General features: G+C 39.5%; 1 protein-coding gene across 1 annotated transcript in view; it reads left to right on the top strand.

Annotated features, from left to right (window-relative positions):
- The window catches only part of LOC128715713 (uncharacterized), a 41,795-nt gene that overhangs the window by 6,834 nt on the left and 16,738 nt on the right, over nt 1-18,223 (top strand). Inside the window, exons 2-8 of the mRNA XM_053810625.1 lie at nt 12,374-12,819; nt 12,877-13,982; nt 14,062-14,187; nt 14,524-14,643; nt 14,742-14,902; nt 15,032-16,045; nt 16,136-16,203. Of these exons, the coding sequence (XP_053666600.1) occupies nt 12,374-12,819; nt 12,877-13,982; nt 14,062-14,187; nt 14,524-14,643; nt 14,742-14,902; nt 15,032-16,045; nt 16,136-16,203 (3,041 nt within the window). The remainder of the gene's footprint in view (nt 1-12,373; nt 12,820-12,876; nt 13,983-14,061; nt 14,188-14,523; nt 14,644-14,741; nt 14,903-15,031; nt 16,046-16,135; nt 16,204-18,223) is intronic.

Below are 18,223 nucleotides of genomic sequence, written 5' to 3'. Positions count from 1 at the left end.
AATCCCATCCGGACCAATCCCCCGTGCGCAGTACTGACTAACAAGTATTAAAATCAAAGAAACCCAAAAATAGCACGGTCTATAACTCTTGATGTTGTTGTGACAGTAGGGAAGGATACCTATCTCAACGGAAGCCATCAGATTTATTGGTAATGATTAGATAAACGAATATTGAAATTTGCCTTGTACGTAACATTATTTCTGCAATCTATTCTTTTACAATCTATTCTGCAATCTATAAACCAACTTCTTCTTCTTCTTTAACGGCACAACATCAACAAAAGGAGGTGTCTAGGCCTGCCATTTCTGACTTTGTTTGACTTAAATTAACCGTAGCTGGATAGTCAGTTCTGCGTACGGAGGATTGTTCCGGATATGATTTTGTACCCGTCCTGTCGTGTGAATACCGGCGCCGCTACTAATATTCTGTAAACCATCTACAATAATAAACCTAACTGAATTCTAAGAAACTCCTTGAGAATCATGATAAACGATATAAAACGAATTGTGTGGGCCCAGATGCCATGTTACTTCACATTGCGATTTTACCAACGAACCAACGAAATTGCTTGCCAAAGTAATTCTCGCGGGCTTTGAAACACTAAACGCGTTCAGCAGACCAAAGTTTTACCAAAAAAAAAAAAAAGATCTATTGGGGCAACAATAACAACAATCCCTAACAATAGGTTTATGTAGTTGCCTGAAACTGCTGATAACCAAAGGGCAATCACTTGAAAAATAAAGATAATTTATGAACATGGGCAACATGATCGAAATTGTCGAATTCATGACGAATTAAAACATCCGTATCTCATGTGTTACATAAATCTACATGAAATGCCATAATAAACCATATTAAAAGAAGCTTGTCTAGCTATGGTGAACAGTCATGATTTTGTGTATTATTTGTGTGCAAAATCGTTGCCAATATTGGTTCGCGCCCTGCCCTTTAAAGGTTATGACTTCAACTATTCATGATATGATTTTTTTTGCAGATCGGTATGACTGGCCCCAATAGGAAAATTTAATTCTGTAGAAACTGGAATCATAACCCGTAACAACGTATACATTGAAGGTGTTACGAGTCTCGATTATTGAACCGATTCTTTGTTTCTTGTTTAAATAAAATATAGATTTGGAATTTTTGTTCATTGGCAAAATCTGTAAACTTACAGGAAATTGGGAATGTTTCCATATTCGGATCGATTGCTTAAACATTGTTCTGACCCAGGATGACTAACCCATTGGGAAAAGATTGTAGCTTTCCAGATTGAAGTGTCTGTGTATTATTATTGATTCTGCTATTGCATGTGACAAGAATGGTTCGACTGACAAAGCCACATGTGTGGTGTTAGTTGTTTGTGTTGGCTTCAGTACAGACAACCCCGGGGTACAGGCTGTGTCATGTGCGTATGTTTCATGGCTGCTTTTTTCAGCCAACTTGCCTGTTAAAATGATGTGCTTCCAGTTGGTTTGAGCGCCATCCGCTAGCGTTGTAGCGCATCGAAACAGCTAAGAGCAATTCAAAAGCGCCAAATGAACCACCACCTCGTTTGCTCTGCTCACCCTCCAACGTTATCCGTTATACGGTCCCTGCGCCTCTTGGGGTGTATCGGTTAGCTTATTTGCTGTGTCGACGATGATGGGGGTAGCGCGAGTAGCAAGCAAATCACTACGTAGTGAGGCTAACCGCCGAACAGAGCGAGCGCTGTTGCCAAGTTTGTGCCGTAGTAGGCCGTTCGCTTTTGTTTCTTTTTTTATTTTCGTGTCAACATTGTTTTCCTTTTCGTCGTGTTACTGTGGAGCCAGCAGCGGCACCTCGCGTCCGTTGCAAATAAAGTAGTATTGGTAGAACAGTTAAGTCTCCGCAGTATGGTGTGTGTGCGTGTCTGATTGCCTGTATGCTCTTGCTTTCTCCCTCAGTCCACCTTTGTCTTTCGCTTCTTGCCATAGCCTTTTTTTGTCTTTATTACTACTAAGATTAGTTTTTACTTATGGTACTAGAAGAAAGTATCGGGTGTGAAAGGGGGTAAAGGCGATGAGTGACGATGTGATCTTATTTTAACAGATCGATAAAGTGGTGTCGCCACCGCCCTCTATCGCTTTCACTAGAATTACAGGACACTACTCCTTTCCTACTTATGGCTGATATTTATTGTGCGATGTTGAAAAACTTATAGTGATAAAGTTTTGGTGCAATTCTTAACGAACGTTTTATACTGTTGGTGATGATTGGGTTACATTGTGTTGTTGTTTTATTTAAACGTTGAGAAATTGCGTAAAACTTCATAATACATAAGGTTAGGCAATTTGTTCCTTTCTGTCTTTCTCATTCTTATCTTGTTAGTTTTCTTGGTAGATTATTCTTCTTTCATCATTTATCGTGTCTGTTCTTCTTATTTTTACTCATTATACAGTGTGTATGGCAAAATGTTTCGGGTTTTCTCATTTTCATATTCATGTACTTTTTTGTACGTTTTCTTATAGAAAATATGTAACCTATTTCGTATCAAAACGAATAACGGTATAGTAAAAAAACAAAACAACTGGGGAGTCACCAGGAAGCAAAGCATAGAATGGCAGAATTTAAAACAATAATGACGATTTGATTGAACATTCACTTTAGCCTCTAAGTCAAATTGGGGTTATCTTATGAAATAATTCAAGCATAGTAAAATTTCGAATGCTAAAAATTTTTACGACCTATTTCAATGTACATTGTTTTCTAAAAATGTTTTCAAAATATCATTGCAAAAGTTATGTATAAAATACTATAAAACGCGAATTCTCATTAGATTTAATTGGTTTAGAAATTTCGTAGGAAAATTTTAATTATGGCTCTGTGGTAAATGACTAATCTAGACCAGGGGTCCAGGGGAACACTTTACAGTATCGCAGAAACTGGGTATGGAATTGCGTACACAATTTAGTTAATGCCAGTTCGGCCAGGCTGTTTACGCACACGTGGATTCAAGAGTTGACATATAATATACAAAATTCTACGAAATCTTAAACAAATGATTTGCAAAATAGAATTTATAAATCATGTTAAAAAGGATAATTCTTTGTGATTGGTTTTTATCTAATTTAATCGTCAAAAATTTCATTTTATAACTCAACTTCTGAATCCGTTGTGCGTAAACAGCATAGGCAAATTTACATTCAATAAATTGTGTACGCGATTCCATATCCAGTTTCTGCGATACTGTAAAGTTTCGTGTTTTGTGTTTCACTATCAATCTCACCGTGTTTTTATATTCGCTTGCGCGATTCAATAACTTTGGCACGCTACTTATTATCTATCGCCAGATCCTGTATTAAGTCGTGCTCGTCATATTCTATCTATTGTAAAACCCTGTATTTTACACAGAGGTAATATTTACAGAGATGTTGCTCTCTCGAGCATGATTTTTTTCACAACTTCTGGTATTAAATGTTTGGAACTACTACAGAAATTAATATTTGAACTGTAAAAAAATATTACAACGTTCCCAAATTAGACATTTTTATTAAAATGATAACATTAGCAATAGCGACGCGAGCCGCACTGGACGCTCCTGAGGGCCGCATGCGGCCGTAGTTTTTAGACCCCTGATCTAGACCGATGGACAGAAAAGGCAGATATCGCCTGAAATGACGGTCAGCCTGAACTAAAAGATGTGTATGGAACTAAAATAATTAAAGTAATTACAGAGATGATTTTCGCGGCTATCAAGTTATGTGTAAGTTGCTTGGGCATTTTGTCAGGAAAACCAGCACGCTGTCCATTCGCGGTCCAAGAATAAAAGGAATAGAAAGTTATGAAATTGTTTGAAAGAATTGAGTTGGTTGAAGATGATATAGATTAGAATGCGGTACGTTTTTAATCCAGTACGCCCCTTCTATTCATAGGCCCTTTAAAACCTTCAAGACGACACTGTGCGAGTGTGTCATTATCTTTTTTTTTATTGGAATAACAACCTCAAGAAGTGTCTAGTCCTTAGCCTTTATATACCCGTAACCGGATAGTCAGTCCTTGCTACAAGGAAACGGTCCGTATGGGGTTTCGTCTCGGTCCGGTCGGTGTGGGACTGGCGCCTCCAAATAAAACACCGGGTCGTCCCCACACATAGACTATCATACAGATTTTTTTTTATCAAATTATTCTTTGTAGAATGTTTTGGATAGGTAAAACGAGTGAAATTATTATTTTTTCTAAAAAAAAAAGAAATGAACACATGATTTCATCACAAGATTATGACAACTGTCATGTGGTGTGGAGATATTAGATTGATATATCATTACATTACAATACATTACGTGACATTATAGCAAAACTACAGAGTTGCCCATCTAGATAATCCGTAAGATACTACCTTCAAGAAGAAGTTGATTAATACCATGGATGCCATCAAAACATTCAATATAATCGATTGCTTTACGAGATTACCGATGAAATGGTTTTAGTTTTTTTAATGTAATCTACTATGGGCACAAAATCGCTTTGGTAGCTTTTGCGCAACCAAATATTTATAAATGAACAATAAAACAGCATTTTAAAAATTCTACATATTATTAATGTACTTCGTACAAATTCATTATTTTTTACGTTTTTGTCCCACTTTGAGATTTGTTTTAGCGATAATCTATCTTTGGTAATCATTTCATGGACGTTTTTTTCTCAAAACTGTAGTGTGTTAGACCATTACAACTACATTTTAAATCATTGTCCCTGGTAATAAATAAAATTTTCTAAGTAAAACTGTTTCTTTCTGACACTTTTTGCAAATTGTTGTGAATATATCGTTGAAGGTATTTTGGCAAATAACAATTTAATTTCTTCGTTATTACAATCATATGTACTATTAAAATAGTTTTAAACTGTAATGAGTTCTTTTATGGATCTATCTTTATGGCCTGTCATACCTGGTAACTGTGGCTAATTGCTGAACGATTTTATTTTGAACCAATAAAAAAAACTTTAAACCCGCGAGAAATTAGGTTGGGAGAAAGACGAATAATGACCACCAAAGTTTGAAGATGAAGAGAGACGATGCTCGAAAAAGGTCGAAAAGATCACTTACAAAACGCAAGACCAACGGCATACAAAATTGATGTGTTGATGGTGCATTTAGTATTGGAAATTCTGAGAATAATCTTGGAGGATGAATCATATAGTGCATTTGGAGGGACCAAATAGATATGGTGTATTACAGACATCACCATAAACGTATAGATAGAACTATTATTCTGTTATCTGTGTGGTTCTTTCGTTCATTGTTTCTTTCATTCGATGCAACATAACCTGGCTGATTCTTTATCAATTATGCTAAAGTCAAAAATTGGATGTGTTTCATAGACAGTATTCCAGTATTTGTTCGGGATAATCGAAAAAAAATCACAATAATAAATGAATCTGGTCAGTCATAAATTAACCCGAATATTTATTAATATATTTTGATTAAATCCAATGCTCATTTGTGGCCCAAGCAGTTTCAATCCATCCAAAAACTGTACCTTATTCTTTTAAAACTTTTGTCATCTTCTTCATGGCCTACGACCATCATGCCTGCCATTACTGGTTTATTAGACTTATTTTACAACGTAGCCGGATAGTCGATCCTTGCTATGGGGGATTGGTTCGGATGAGATTTTGGACCAGTCCAGCTGTTTCAAGATCAGTGCAGTGATCAATATACGGCCGTGCCGTCGGATATACAAAGCTCAAATGTTGATTGTTGTTAAACTTTGCGACAAGGACAACACAGGTCAATGAATGCTACGCATACTGCTATTTCCTATAGTATTCAAATATAGAATGGTTCTAATGGTGTTCTGGGTGAAATAATACTTAGTCAGCCTAACTGCTCCTAGGATTCAATACAATTTGAAATAATTACGCACTACAAATTGTGCGACTATTTGCTGATTATCCTTTTTAATCCTAGTCTTAAGAATTGATGGCAATATCTATGAATATGTTTATGGAATCATTACAAAGAGCACAACTTTTTGCCCATAAGTCACGCAAAATTTTCCAAAACTGCATTCTCAATTATGTTATGGAAGTCAAAACATCTGCTGATGACGGTTTCTATTTTTAAATGCTCGCTCTACTATTTTACTGTACATGACTAAAACATGAGGAGTTTGAGATCAATACAAAATACAACAAACAAAAATGGATGTTGATGCGGATTCACTCTCAAATAATTTAAATTCCTTAAATTTTTCTCGTTGTCATGTCAGAGAGTTATGCAAGTTATCTCTCGGGTCCTTGCCCCATTTAATTGGACGGACTACATCTTTATCGTTGGACAATTGTGATTTAGCTACCGGTAGCTTGGTTCCTGTAGTATAAAGAGACTATATCTAGCGAGCATGGAAGTATTAAAAGTTATCTTTATAGTTTCGTTGTTGAGTTTAATTCGGTGATTATTTTAATAATTAATAGAAATCGCTATTATGCTGCGGGCGGCCCGGTGGTGTATTTGGTAGCGGCGCCGGCTCCACACGACAGGATCGAAGCAAACATCCTATCCGGATAGTTCCCTCGAGGCCCCAGCCGTTCTTCAGATAAATAAAAAATAATAAGGACTGTATATCCATTCTTTTAGTCTTCATTAAGTAAAGTCGTAGTCGTTCAGGGGCGGTCCGGTGGCATGATGGTAGCGGCGCCGGTCTTCACACGAACGGACCGGACCAAAATCCCATCCGGACCAATCCCCCGTAGCAAGGATTGACTATCCGGCTACGTGGTAAAATAAGTCGATACGGCCAGGCCGTTCTAACGAAAAAAAAAAAAAAAAAAAAAAAGTAAAGTCGTTGTAACAAAAAAGAAAAAAATCGATTGAATTTGATTTGAATTTGAATAATCAGTAAGTTCTTTGCGAAAGTTCTAAAATTAGTTGCAATCTTCGCGATATGGAAGAGCAAAGCGAAAGCGATTAGCTTCATAAAACAGATGTATTTTTTTACATTCGTTAGTAAATTCCATAAATGTCTTCAAACGGTAAAACGGGATAAATCAACAATGCGCGAAGACAATAAACAAAATTCTTCAAGATGGGTTCAAAGAAATTCTTTATTACAATACATTGCGCTTCTTGGAAAACGGTAACAATAATTTAGTATAATTTTTTTCGTCATCTGCACGTAGAATGTGAGTAGAGATACATAGAGTTGAGTATATAGAGTAGCTCTGGATAGAGTGCTTTGTAATGGGGTAGGATCCGAAGCCTCTCGAAGGTTGCTTCAACCGCTTCGTGTTCTTGGCCTGTTGCAGGAGTCCCCCAAACCTCGCTATCGAGCGTCTGTCAATCAATTATCCCGGTCTATCTGGCGGACGCATAAACGCCATCATTCCATCTCAATTTGGGCCTGTCACGCCTCCTCTGTCCATGTAGACGACCTAAAAGTACTTTAAGGGCTGTGTCGTCCGGTGTTATTCCCATGACGTGACCAGCTCACCGGAGCCTGGCGAGTCTAATTCGCTGTACGACAGAAAATTCGCCGTCCAGCTCGTAGACACACCTACGGGGCCAAAAATCCTTCTGAGCATCTTCCTCTCGACCGCGGGTAAGAGGGTTTTGTCAGTTTTGGACGAAGTCCATGTCTCAGACGCGTATGTGAGTATTGGAACTATACCAGTTCTATAAAGTCCCAGCTTCATTCGTCGCGACAGGTATTTTGAGTGGAGAAGTTTCTTCAGACTGTAGAATGACCGGTTGGCTATCATCACCCTAGCGCGTATCTCAACATTATTGTTACTGTCGGTGCTGACTTTTGACCCAAGATAGGTGAAATTTTGGAAGACTTGAAAGGTATGATCACCTATTTGTGCGCCACCCCTGTGCCTCTGGTGGTGTCACCATCAACTTGGTTTTTGCCTCTTTAATCTCCGACCACAGGATGATGTCTTTGTCATCAGCGTATGCTAGGATCTGAATTGACTTATAGACGACAGTCCCCGAAGTTTCCATCTCCAAATCGTGGATTTCCCACTCTAGCACTATGTTGAAGAGTAGACAAGCTAGCCCATCTCTTTGGCGCAGATCCTGCTGGTAGCAAGTTAAGAATGTACGAATGTTATACTACCGTACCATGAAAGCATTCGTTTAGCTCGTCAACGTAGCTGATTATTTAGCTACGAATGAACGGCGCGAAAGAGATTTAGTACAATTCTAATCGTACGAAATATTGGTATCACTATCACAACGCCACAGGGTTGCTCCTGTTTGTAACGTTTGTATTAAAAATGCAGCAATTTCAAGTGACAATGAAAAAATTTAATGGAAAAAAAGCTCTGTAGTACTATTTTGCGCTAACTAGTCAGGAACTAAGCCAGCGCTATCAACAACAAAAGTGTTAACATTTATTTAGCTTTTTCGTGGCCTTTGATAACATATGTTACTCCGTGTTGCTTTCGAAAGTATTGGATTTGATTTTCTGTTCGAGGTGTGCCATAAAAAGTTCTGAATAATGCTTCTGAGTGCCATTCGGAGGGTTGGTGATCTTTGGTGAAACTTTATCCTTAAAATAATGTTTCCGCCGAACTTTCAGTCGCTCGTTTTGGAAGGTGGTACTTGATTGTTTCTACCTCCAGGTGGAACGAAGATACCACATTGCCTTTGATGTTCATCTTTCGATTCTGCTGCACGTTACGGTGATGTCTGTTATCTGGCCACCCGGAATATGACTACTTGGTACTATGGTTTTTCTTGAAATAGGAGAAGGTATGTTAGAAGGCTTGAGGCGGCTCGGTGGTGTATTGGTAGTGGCGCCGGTTTTCACACGAATGGATCGGACCAGAATCCCATCCGGACCAAACTCCCGTACGCAGGACTGACTATCTAACTACGGGTAAATAAAGTCACAAAAAACCAGAAATGGCAGGCCTAGACCCCACCACTTGAGGTTGTTATGCCGATGAAGCAGAATTAATTAGAAGCCAGATCGACCATAGCGATCGGATTCGATGTGTCTTACCGCGTAAAACTTTTTCTCTTCGCTTGCTCTTTCCTGAGATCTTGAAACTAAAGTCCTGGAATTTCCATTAGGTGACAGGAAACTGCCATTGAAAAATCACTGAATACTTTCCAATTTTGGAATGCATACATATGTTAAGGGCGAAGGAATGCTAGAGTCATTCCAAATCAGAGTCAGCTAAGAATTTTGTTAAAGCATCCTAAATGACCACTGTTATCATAATTTATCGAAACTAATTTCTAGCTTTTGACTAAAATTAATGCTTCAAAAGCTAGTTTGGTTCGCAAGTGTGTATTTTAAGGTAGTAGGTTTTCTATCTTAAGCTTGACGTTTTAAGCGTACAAGAAAAATTACCTAAATCATAATAAGAACCCATTGTTGGAAGCTATATTATAATCTTATTGGTAACAGCACAAAACACCAGAACATCGCCGAAAATCTGGTTATTAGTTTTGCTTAAGAATCGTTAGTGTTTGTTTGTTTTACTAACATTAATTATTGAAGGAATTGATAATTCGAATTTTCAGAATTCAACATTAGAAGAATTGGAACTGAATTGGAATTCCATTTATTTAAACCTGTTTTGCTAAGTTGTTCTTGTACATTAAACGTTCCGTTCTTACCTTAGACGTGTAACATGAAGACGTTGATAAAGTTTAGAGAGCTGACTGTGAGTTGATAAAGGGTAATTTTGCGATATAGCGTTTTAAGCAAATCTATAGAGCTTGTTTTGATAAGAGGAAGATTTGGCCGTGCTAGAGAACAATGTGTAAAAAGATTTATTCGTTATGATTTCTCAAAACGACAAATTCAACTGCCTTTACGTACAAAGTGGTGGAGTGGGTAATGTAGTACACGGGGCGGCACGTGGAACCATTAAAGTTAGTTACTTATTTATCACGGTTCACAGCCGTTTCTTGGTCTTGGTCTGCCCCAGGAGTTATTTAGACCGCTCACGGTCAATTGCCATCGTATGTCTCTCGAGGCGGAAATGATAATTCGAAAAAATGATTGTACATTCATTATGAATTACGCTTTTTGGTGGATTAAAAACCTACTATAACATAATAAATTCTTTATTGATTGATGTTCTCCGTAAACTAAAGGTCGAAGATTGCCATACTTAAATTACTTACCTAAATTTCTTACTGTCAAAAATCAATTTGAAGCTCTCGTAATAGCACAAACAGGATATTTTTATAGGGGCTGTGTGTGTGTTATTTGAGTTCTCTAAAATAGTCCATTTAGCCAAACTCCCCTTCCGTAGATTACTTACTTACTTACTTACTTATTCCGGCCTTTCTGGCGGACGCATCAACGCATCAACTCCATCCCAATATATGCCTACTACACCCCTCTGTCTATGTGGACGATCCAAAAGGATTTTACGGGCTGGGTCGTCTGGACTTTCTGGCCTTCCGTTGGTTACTTCAGTGTAATTTTATGATAACATATCGGTTTCCATAAGTCGATTATAACTGTTGCTTAGTTCAAAAATCTTCTTCTTTTCATCGCTTTCTCATACCCGTATATGCACAGGTGTTGAGTTCTTTTCCTCGTGACGCTGCTTTCTAATAGCTATTCAAATTCCAACAGTCTGAAATAATAAATTGCCCAAAATTTGCCTACAATCGTGACATGTTGCTTGCATTCAAAGTAATGGTTGTTGTACTGCCTCAGGCAAAGTAATTTAAATTTTTACTTGAAACATTTCTTTTTGTGCTATAAAGTTGCAATCCAAATGGAATTATTAAGCATCGTACACAATATTGCTTTTCGTTAAAAGTACACATACATGTACGAGAATTATGTGAGGTTAAATCGAATAACATAATGAAATATCTGTTCCTGTGCGGTGCCTTGGGTTGAAAGATGACTGTTTCTGTATGTAACGTAAACATTGTATTTTGTTCCTAGATGCTCGTAAAGAGTTAAGAGTAAACAAGTTAAAGTTAAACAAGTTAAGAGAGGCACTAGGAACAATCGTGTTTGACGTGCATTTACATTACAAGAATAAAACAAATTGTCAGTTAATTGATTACAAGCTGCTCGGTTTTTCGTTTGGCAATACAGTTTCATAGCTCATCATTCTCATCATTACTGCTAGGTTGGTATAGAATATGCGTTATGAACGTGAATTTAAGTAAAAAAAAACAATACAATAAGTTAACGGGAGTTATGTTAAGAATGCTCTGTAACTTAATAAATTATCTTAGTCGCCTTGTATTGAAACTGCTTCGAAAAATGTTTGCCCCTGTATGGGTGGAAGGACAATGGAGAACCCGATACGAGAATGATAAGCGCTATGAGTTGTATATGCTTATCCCACTATTTTGAACATAGTTTAAGCCACCTGCGGTTTTTTTAGTTATGTTAGTAGAATGACACGATGCAGCGTAGTCTTTTATGCTGTGCATATGGGCAGAGGAGGGTGTTGATACGTCTGCCGGAAATGCTGGAAATTAGAATTCAGTGGATTCCCATACCAGATCAAGACCATAAAGACAGTCAATAAATCCCTATTTATACACTTTATAGTCATTTTGAACCTATGGCTAACGATGGTCTCTTTCGGGTAATTATTTACCCGTAGTAGGATAATCAGTCCTGAGTACGGAGGACTGGTCCGGATGGGATTTTGGACCGGTCCTGTCGTGTGAAGACCGGCGCCAATATCAATACACTACCGGCCCGCCCCACTATCAACAAACAGTGTTCTTTAAACAGAAAAATAATTTAAAGTATTAATTCACCAGTGTTTTGCAAAATGGTTATTTGAATCAACTAATTTTATGTTGTTGTCTTGATGGTTTGAAGGAAGGTCTCTATAACTAAATGTATTGAAGTTAATTACAAGAAAAAGTCGAACAGAACATTAATTTCTATAGTAATTCATTCACTCTTTCAATAGTGTTTCTCGTGAGTCTCGTGTTTGATAGAGCGCTAGGCACGGTTCTTTGCAATTGTGGAAATTAGTCTATATTCTGCATTACGTGGTTGATAATTTAATTTAGTCATTGTTTAAAAAATATGTGGATAAAAAGATCACAGTGTATGAAAGAAATTTCTATATTTTTCCTTTTTTTTCATTAAGTATACCTGATGCAATGCTTCGAATAGCTTACAATTATTTTTTTACTATAAATGTTACGGTCAATGCCGGTATAGTCTATGTTAGCCTCGAATGATTATACAAATTTCTTTATCAAGTTGGAATAAAACAGATAGCTCCTACTTTTTCCTTCTTTGTATTGATTCAATATCGATTGAGGAAATTTATCCCATTTAAAGTTGTAATGCACGTCACTTAGTTAACTTGATAAGATCATTCATAATGCGAATTAAGAAAAACGAACCATTTAGTCCTGTATTAATTTGTCTGTTTTTATGCCTTTTTTCATTTTAGAACGGCTGATACGACACAGGGTTATAGCAAGGGAGGGCCGTCGCCGTCACAGTCAGTGCCTCGATCAGCGGCAAGTCCATTGTCACCACCAAGGCCAGGTCCAGGGGCTGCTGGAGCCGCGAATTATCCATCATTTGGAGGCGCTCCGGCCAGAGAAGCTCCCTTGCGATATGTGCAAAATAACTCGTACGTCCCTGCCTTCATACGGGATGCGAGTCCGTTCACCCGCGTCTCACAGGTACAGCAAGTTGTTGCTGAGTACCGTCAGGTGGTTCCTTCCTCGGTTATTGGAGCAGCGAACGTAGTGCCCAATAGCATAATTCCCCCATCTATCAGCATTGTCAACAATATGGATGTGGTGCCGCTGCATTCGACATCACATCACATCCAGCAGCAGCAACAACAACAGCAGCAGCAACAGCAGCAGCAGCAGCAGCAACAGCAGCATCAGCAACAACAACAACAGCAGCAACAACAGCAGCAGCAACAACAACAGCAACAACAGCAGCATCAACAGCAAACCACTCCAATTCCATCGCAACCGTCTTCGGTTTCTTCCCAGCAAGTGGGAGGAGGAGCCCAGATGATGGTGGCATCAGTGACGCAACAACAACAAGCGCCCCAACCACCACAGATTGTGATGCAGCAAATTCCCCAACAAACGTCCACCAGGCCCCGCATTTCGTTGCTTCATCCAAATCCAGATTACCATCTGCAAACGGCGCGATCGGTGGTCTCGACACTACCGGATAGCACGGGGCCACCCGCATTTAAAAAGATTCGATTAAATGAAGTCGTCGGTTCGCAGCATCCTCCGCCGGTTGTGGGTTCCGTACCACTATCAGTTGGTAGTGGTGGCAGCAACGCAACCACTTTGCTGAAGGTTGATACACGGGAATCGCCGGTTGTGATGGTGCCCTCGGGTGCATACCATCCGCAAGTGGAAGCCATCTCTCCTACACTGCCCAGTGATCCTATGGAAGAGTTACGAGCCACAAAGGACGAACTGTTGCAACAGATCGCCAAGGTGGATAACGAAATTGATAAAGCGGAGAAGAAGATTGCGTCACTGAAGAAGAAGCAGGAATCCCTCGAGGAAGCGTCTGCTAAGCCGCCGATCGAAGAAAGCTCCTCGGAGGCACAGCCTAAGCACCGTAACCTAGCGCAGAAAATTTATGCGGAAAATCGCAAACGTGCCTCCGCAGCTCATGCCGTCCTTAGTACGCTCTGTTCAATCGGAGCTGACCCTCTCCCGCTGTATAATCAACCGTCAGATGCGGAGGTGTGCCGAGAGGTACAGGAACGCCATCGGATGTTTAAACAGCGGCTGCTGTTGCACTTCCGGAAGATCAAAACTGAGCGTGCGGCAAAGCAGTGCGAGATAACGGAGCGTTACGCCCAGTTATCACAGGAATGGACCAAGCGCGTCGATAAGCTGGAGGCGAGCGCCAAGCGTAAGGCAAAGGAGGCCAAGAATCGCGAGTTCTTCGAAAAGGTTTTCCCGGAGCTTCGAAAGCAGCGGGAAGATAAGGAGCGATTTAATCGTGTAGGTTCTAGAATAAAATCCGAAGCCGACCTTGAAGAGATCATGGATGGTCTTCAAGAACAGGTACGCGGTGCTGCGGTCTGCGGAAAGCATGATTTACGGGATACGCTTAGTGATATACATTTGTTCTATCTACTTTTAGGCCATGGAGGATAAGAAAATGCGCTCATATGCTGTGATTCCACCTTTAATGTTAGACTCCAGACAAAGAAGGCTAGTGTTTAATAATGAAAATGGAGCGCTGATAGACATGGAAACGGAATTTAAGGTAAGAAAGCTTTGCTGCTTTGTTATTTTCTTAAATAGCAGTATATGAATTGTCTTGTAGAAATGACAGCTTATTGAGAAGAAAGACGTTAATCAGAAATGGTTCGTAGCAAAATTTTAGAATATGTATTTAATCACTTCCTTGTTTATTTTGGCCGATATACGTTAGAAAAATGAAAAATTCGAAGTACATAAAATGTTTGAATAGCCTCAGATCTGACTACGGCTTATCGAAGGCAACAGGGAAGATGAAAATTGAATGATTAGCTGTTGTTTAAATATTCTGAATAAAAAATATATATTTGTTTAATTGAGTACTATTTTCTTCTTGCTTTAGGAGCGGTTAAGTTTGAATGTGTGGACATCGGGAGAAAAAGAATTTTTTCGGGAAAAGTTTTTGCAGCATTCGAAAAATTTTGGCACAATTGCAGCCAGTTTGGACAGGAAAAGTGCCCAGGTAAGAATGAAATGGAACAGATGTTTGATCATTATCAATACGCATTGGTTCCGTTGATCCAAAAACTACATAAAATTTTTATTTGTTTTGCTTTTCAGGATTGTGTGCGATATTACTACCTCAGTAAGAAGACGGAAAATTATAAACAGTTGTTAAGAAAGTCCCGACAGCGAACAAGAAGCTCTAGAAACCCTCAAAAATCCAACCAGCAGCAAACACAATCAATTGTGGATGCAATGACTACTGGTGTTACGACAAGGTGGGTATTTATTTATTTGCTGTCTCATTTAGATAAAAGCGGGAAAGCTTGTTTTTCTCATTTGCATATGCTTTTTTGGAGAAGTAAAACCAATAATTGTTTTTGTTTTTCTTGTGCTTGCATCGATAGACTACAACGTGAACAACAACAAAAGACTGTAGGCCGTGATCGCGCCGCGAATTCAACAAATAGTACGATAGGAAGTAATGCGACATCCAATGTTGTCAATGTCACTACAAATCCGTCATCAAATACCGTGCCCGTCAGCAGTAATAATGGGTGTAGTGGCAATAATATCAACAGCAACAGTAGTAATAATAGTGTTACTAATACTAACGCGACCAACGATGTCACTGGCACGGGTAACAACGGCAGCAGCATTAGCGGTAGTTGCATTACCAATTCTTCGTCCCTATCACCCAGCGGTTATAGTGTATCTGCCTCGATCACTGCATCAACCGTGGCATCTGCTTGTGGTAACAATAATAACAACGCCAGCAGTGGTAGTACTAACAGCAGTAACAGCAGCACTACAATTTTGGGCAGCGCAAATGAGTCAAATGTGAACAGCAATGGAGCTAATGTCAGCAACAGTAGCTGTACGACTGGTGGAGATTCAATGGAGGTGTCTACGAAGATCAATGAAAATGAATTGAACCCATCGACGGGCACCACAGTGGTGCACACGACAACGGGGACTGCTGGTGGAGTAACAACGATAACGAATGTAGCTGCGTCTGGTGAGGGATCCACGAACAATGATCCTGGAGCGGATGTACTATTGTCAAAATCTTCAAACACTGTTAAGGCTGTTAGTGGTACAGGTATCACATCCACCGCAACACCGTCTGGAAAGGTTGATCAACTAACAGTGCAACCACCGATTGCAGGATCCGCAAATGCATCGTCTGTGGAAAATAGTATTGGAGTATCGTATGTTATACCATCCGCTACAATAGCGTTGTCTAACATTCCGATAAACGGCGTGAAACCTGATTTGCTGTCCTTAAACTCAACCGCAAACCAATCTTTACCATCGACAGTTGAGTTAACGCTCGGGTCGGTGGTAGCAAGCGTTGTAAGTAGTAAACTTGGCAGTGTTAAAGACGATCTCCATCACCTGAAAGAAGAAATTAATGCAAGGTAAGCATCATTCACTCCATCCGATGTCGTTCCTTAAATGTCTAAAACGTGTGCTAATTAATAATCGCGGTTTATCAAACTTTTTCACAGTGACTCATCGAACAAACGTAAGGATGACAATATTAACGAATCAAGCGGTGCTGCTGACATCCAGGAAGGTAAGATCTCGTGTATTTGATATAATCTGTTATGTTTATAATTGTTTATTCATTTGATTATTTATTATTTATCTGAATTGAATCTAACGGCATCACAATTTGTGTTCCTTCTTAATAAGCGAGGTTTGGTGTGGTTTACTACACGATAGCAACCGTACCACATCCCATCCGTACACCTTCGCAGTAAACTGTGACTAAATGACATGGTAAAATTAAGTCTTGTAAGCCAGTCATGAGGCAATAGATGGGAAATAAGAAATGAATTTTGGAATAGGAACACAGTAAGTGACGTAGAGGAAACAAAAAGTCAAGTACAAAAATGGGATTGGTTTGTTTATGATTAAAACTCGTATTTTAAAGAAAGTAAAAAATGATGTATTGGATGTATTGGTAAAGGTGCCGGTTTTCACACGACAGGACCGGTCTAAAATCCCATCCGGATCAATCGATGTAGCAAGGACTGACTACCATCCGGTTACGTGATAAAATTAGGTCTATTAAGCCACAGATGGCCTTGATCGTTAGGCCAAGAAGAGTGAGAGATTGCAATTTTTACGGGCCAATTATTAGATATCTATTCTAAATGTAATATACTTGCTTACTTACTGCTTACCGGCGCTACAACCGCATCGCGATCTTGCCCTGCTGTCTCGTTAACCTCCAACCTGAGGTTTTCTGTCGACTGCTCAATTCTTTGGTAAGCGTCCGCTACTTAGGAGAGCCGTAAACCAATAAAGTTTTTGTCATCAACGCATTCGAGGTTCTGGATTGACTTGTAGAAGATGATGGTCCCTGAAGTTTCCATCACTGAGTCGCGGATGACCCTCATTAGCGCTAGGGTTGAAGAGTATAACAGCTAGCCCATGTCCTTGGCGCAGACCCTTGGTGGTAGCAAAGGGCCCTGAAAGTTTTCCATCCATGATCACCTGACATGTGACGTTGGTCATTGTCATTCGTACTAGTCTGGTAAGTTGGGCCGTGATTCTAAAAGAGCTCATTGCTTCGTAAGGCTTAAGGACGTAAGGACGTATCTAGGACCTGGCTGTCGTATGCGGCCTTGAAATCGATGAAGAGATGGAAGGAATGTAGCTGCTGCTCCGGCATCTTATCCAAGATCTGCCGCATGGTGAAGATCTAATCAGTGGTTGATTTTCCGTTGCGGAATCGCCTCTGATAGTTTCCAACTATCATTTCAACGAATCGGACAAGTCGATCATGTAGTATAAGGAAGAATCATAATGTAATGTAATCAATGTAATTGAAGAATCCATATGCAATTCTGAGGGACAAATGTCTTCGTTTGTGTTGACGAGGCGATGAAATAATTTATTGCAATTTTTTACTCATACAGTATCGTACAGCTTATATAACATTAGCGAAACTGTATCCGTAATTGTTTATCATATTTGTTGTGATATGGTTCAGTTTAAGGGGTCTTGTTGCAGATTTTCTTTCTACGCCTGTGATATTAAGGAATTGGTGGCTTCAGCTGATACGATTCTAATAGCATCTATAAGTTCGTTATAATTATCATTGCTGTTCTACACGAAGTGGGTTCTGGTCTACATTCGCAAGAAAATCTGACTGCTTTCCGGAATCAGTGTTATGTTCCGGTTGAAAAGCTTTTGCCTCGTGGTTGCTCTCCTTGGAAATGCCCACAGACGTGCTATTGGTGGAAGCCGTACTTGTACTGAGATTGGTCGTATCGTCTTCTTCCTCTGTGTGGCAAAGTTTTCGATGCTTATGCACAAAGTAGTAACTAGGAAACTTGCTACCGCACGTTTTACACGGATAATATTGCACGTTCATATCGAGGGGTTTCACTTCTCTCTTGATTGTACTACTAGTACCACTGTTGGTGGTGGAACTTTGGTGAGATCGGCGACGTACATCGTACGCTCTAGGATGACTAGCTGCGTGCGATACAGTTTTGATTGTGGACGCACTATAAGTTGAAGTGGGTTTGTTGTCCAAGCAGAGAGGTATAAGATGTCTTTTAGCGTGCTTTTGGTAGCAGTAG

This window comes from Anopheles marshallii, chromosome 3 (genome assembly GCF_943734725.1).
Source record: "Anopheles marshallii chromosome 3, idAnoMarsDA_429_01, whole genome shotgun sequence".
Lineage (NCBI taxonomy): Eukaryota > Metazoa > Arthropoda > Insecta > Diptera > Culicidae > Anopheles > Anopheles marshallii.
The sequence above is the reverse complement of the archived record's forward strand: the minus strand, read 5'-3'. Positions and strand labels throughout refer to the sequence as shown.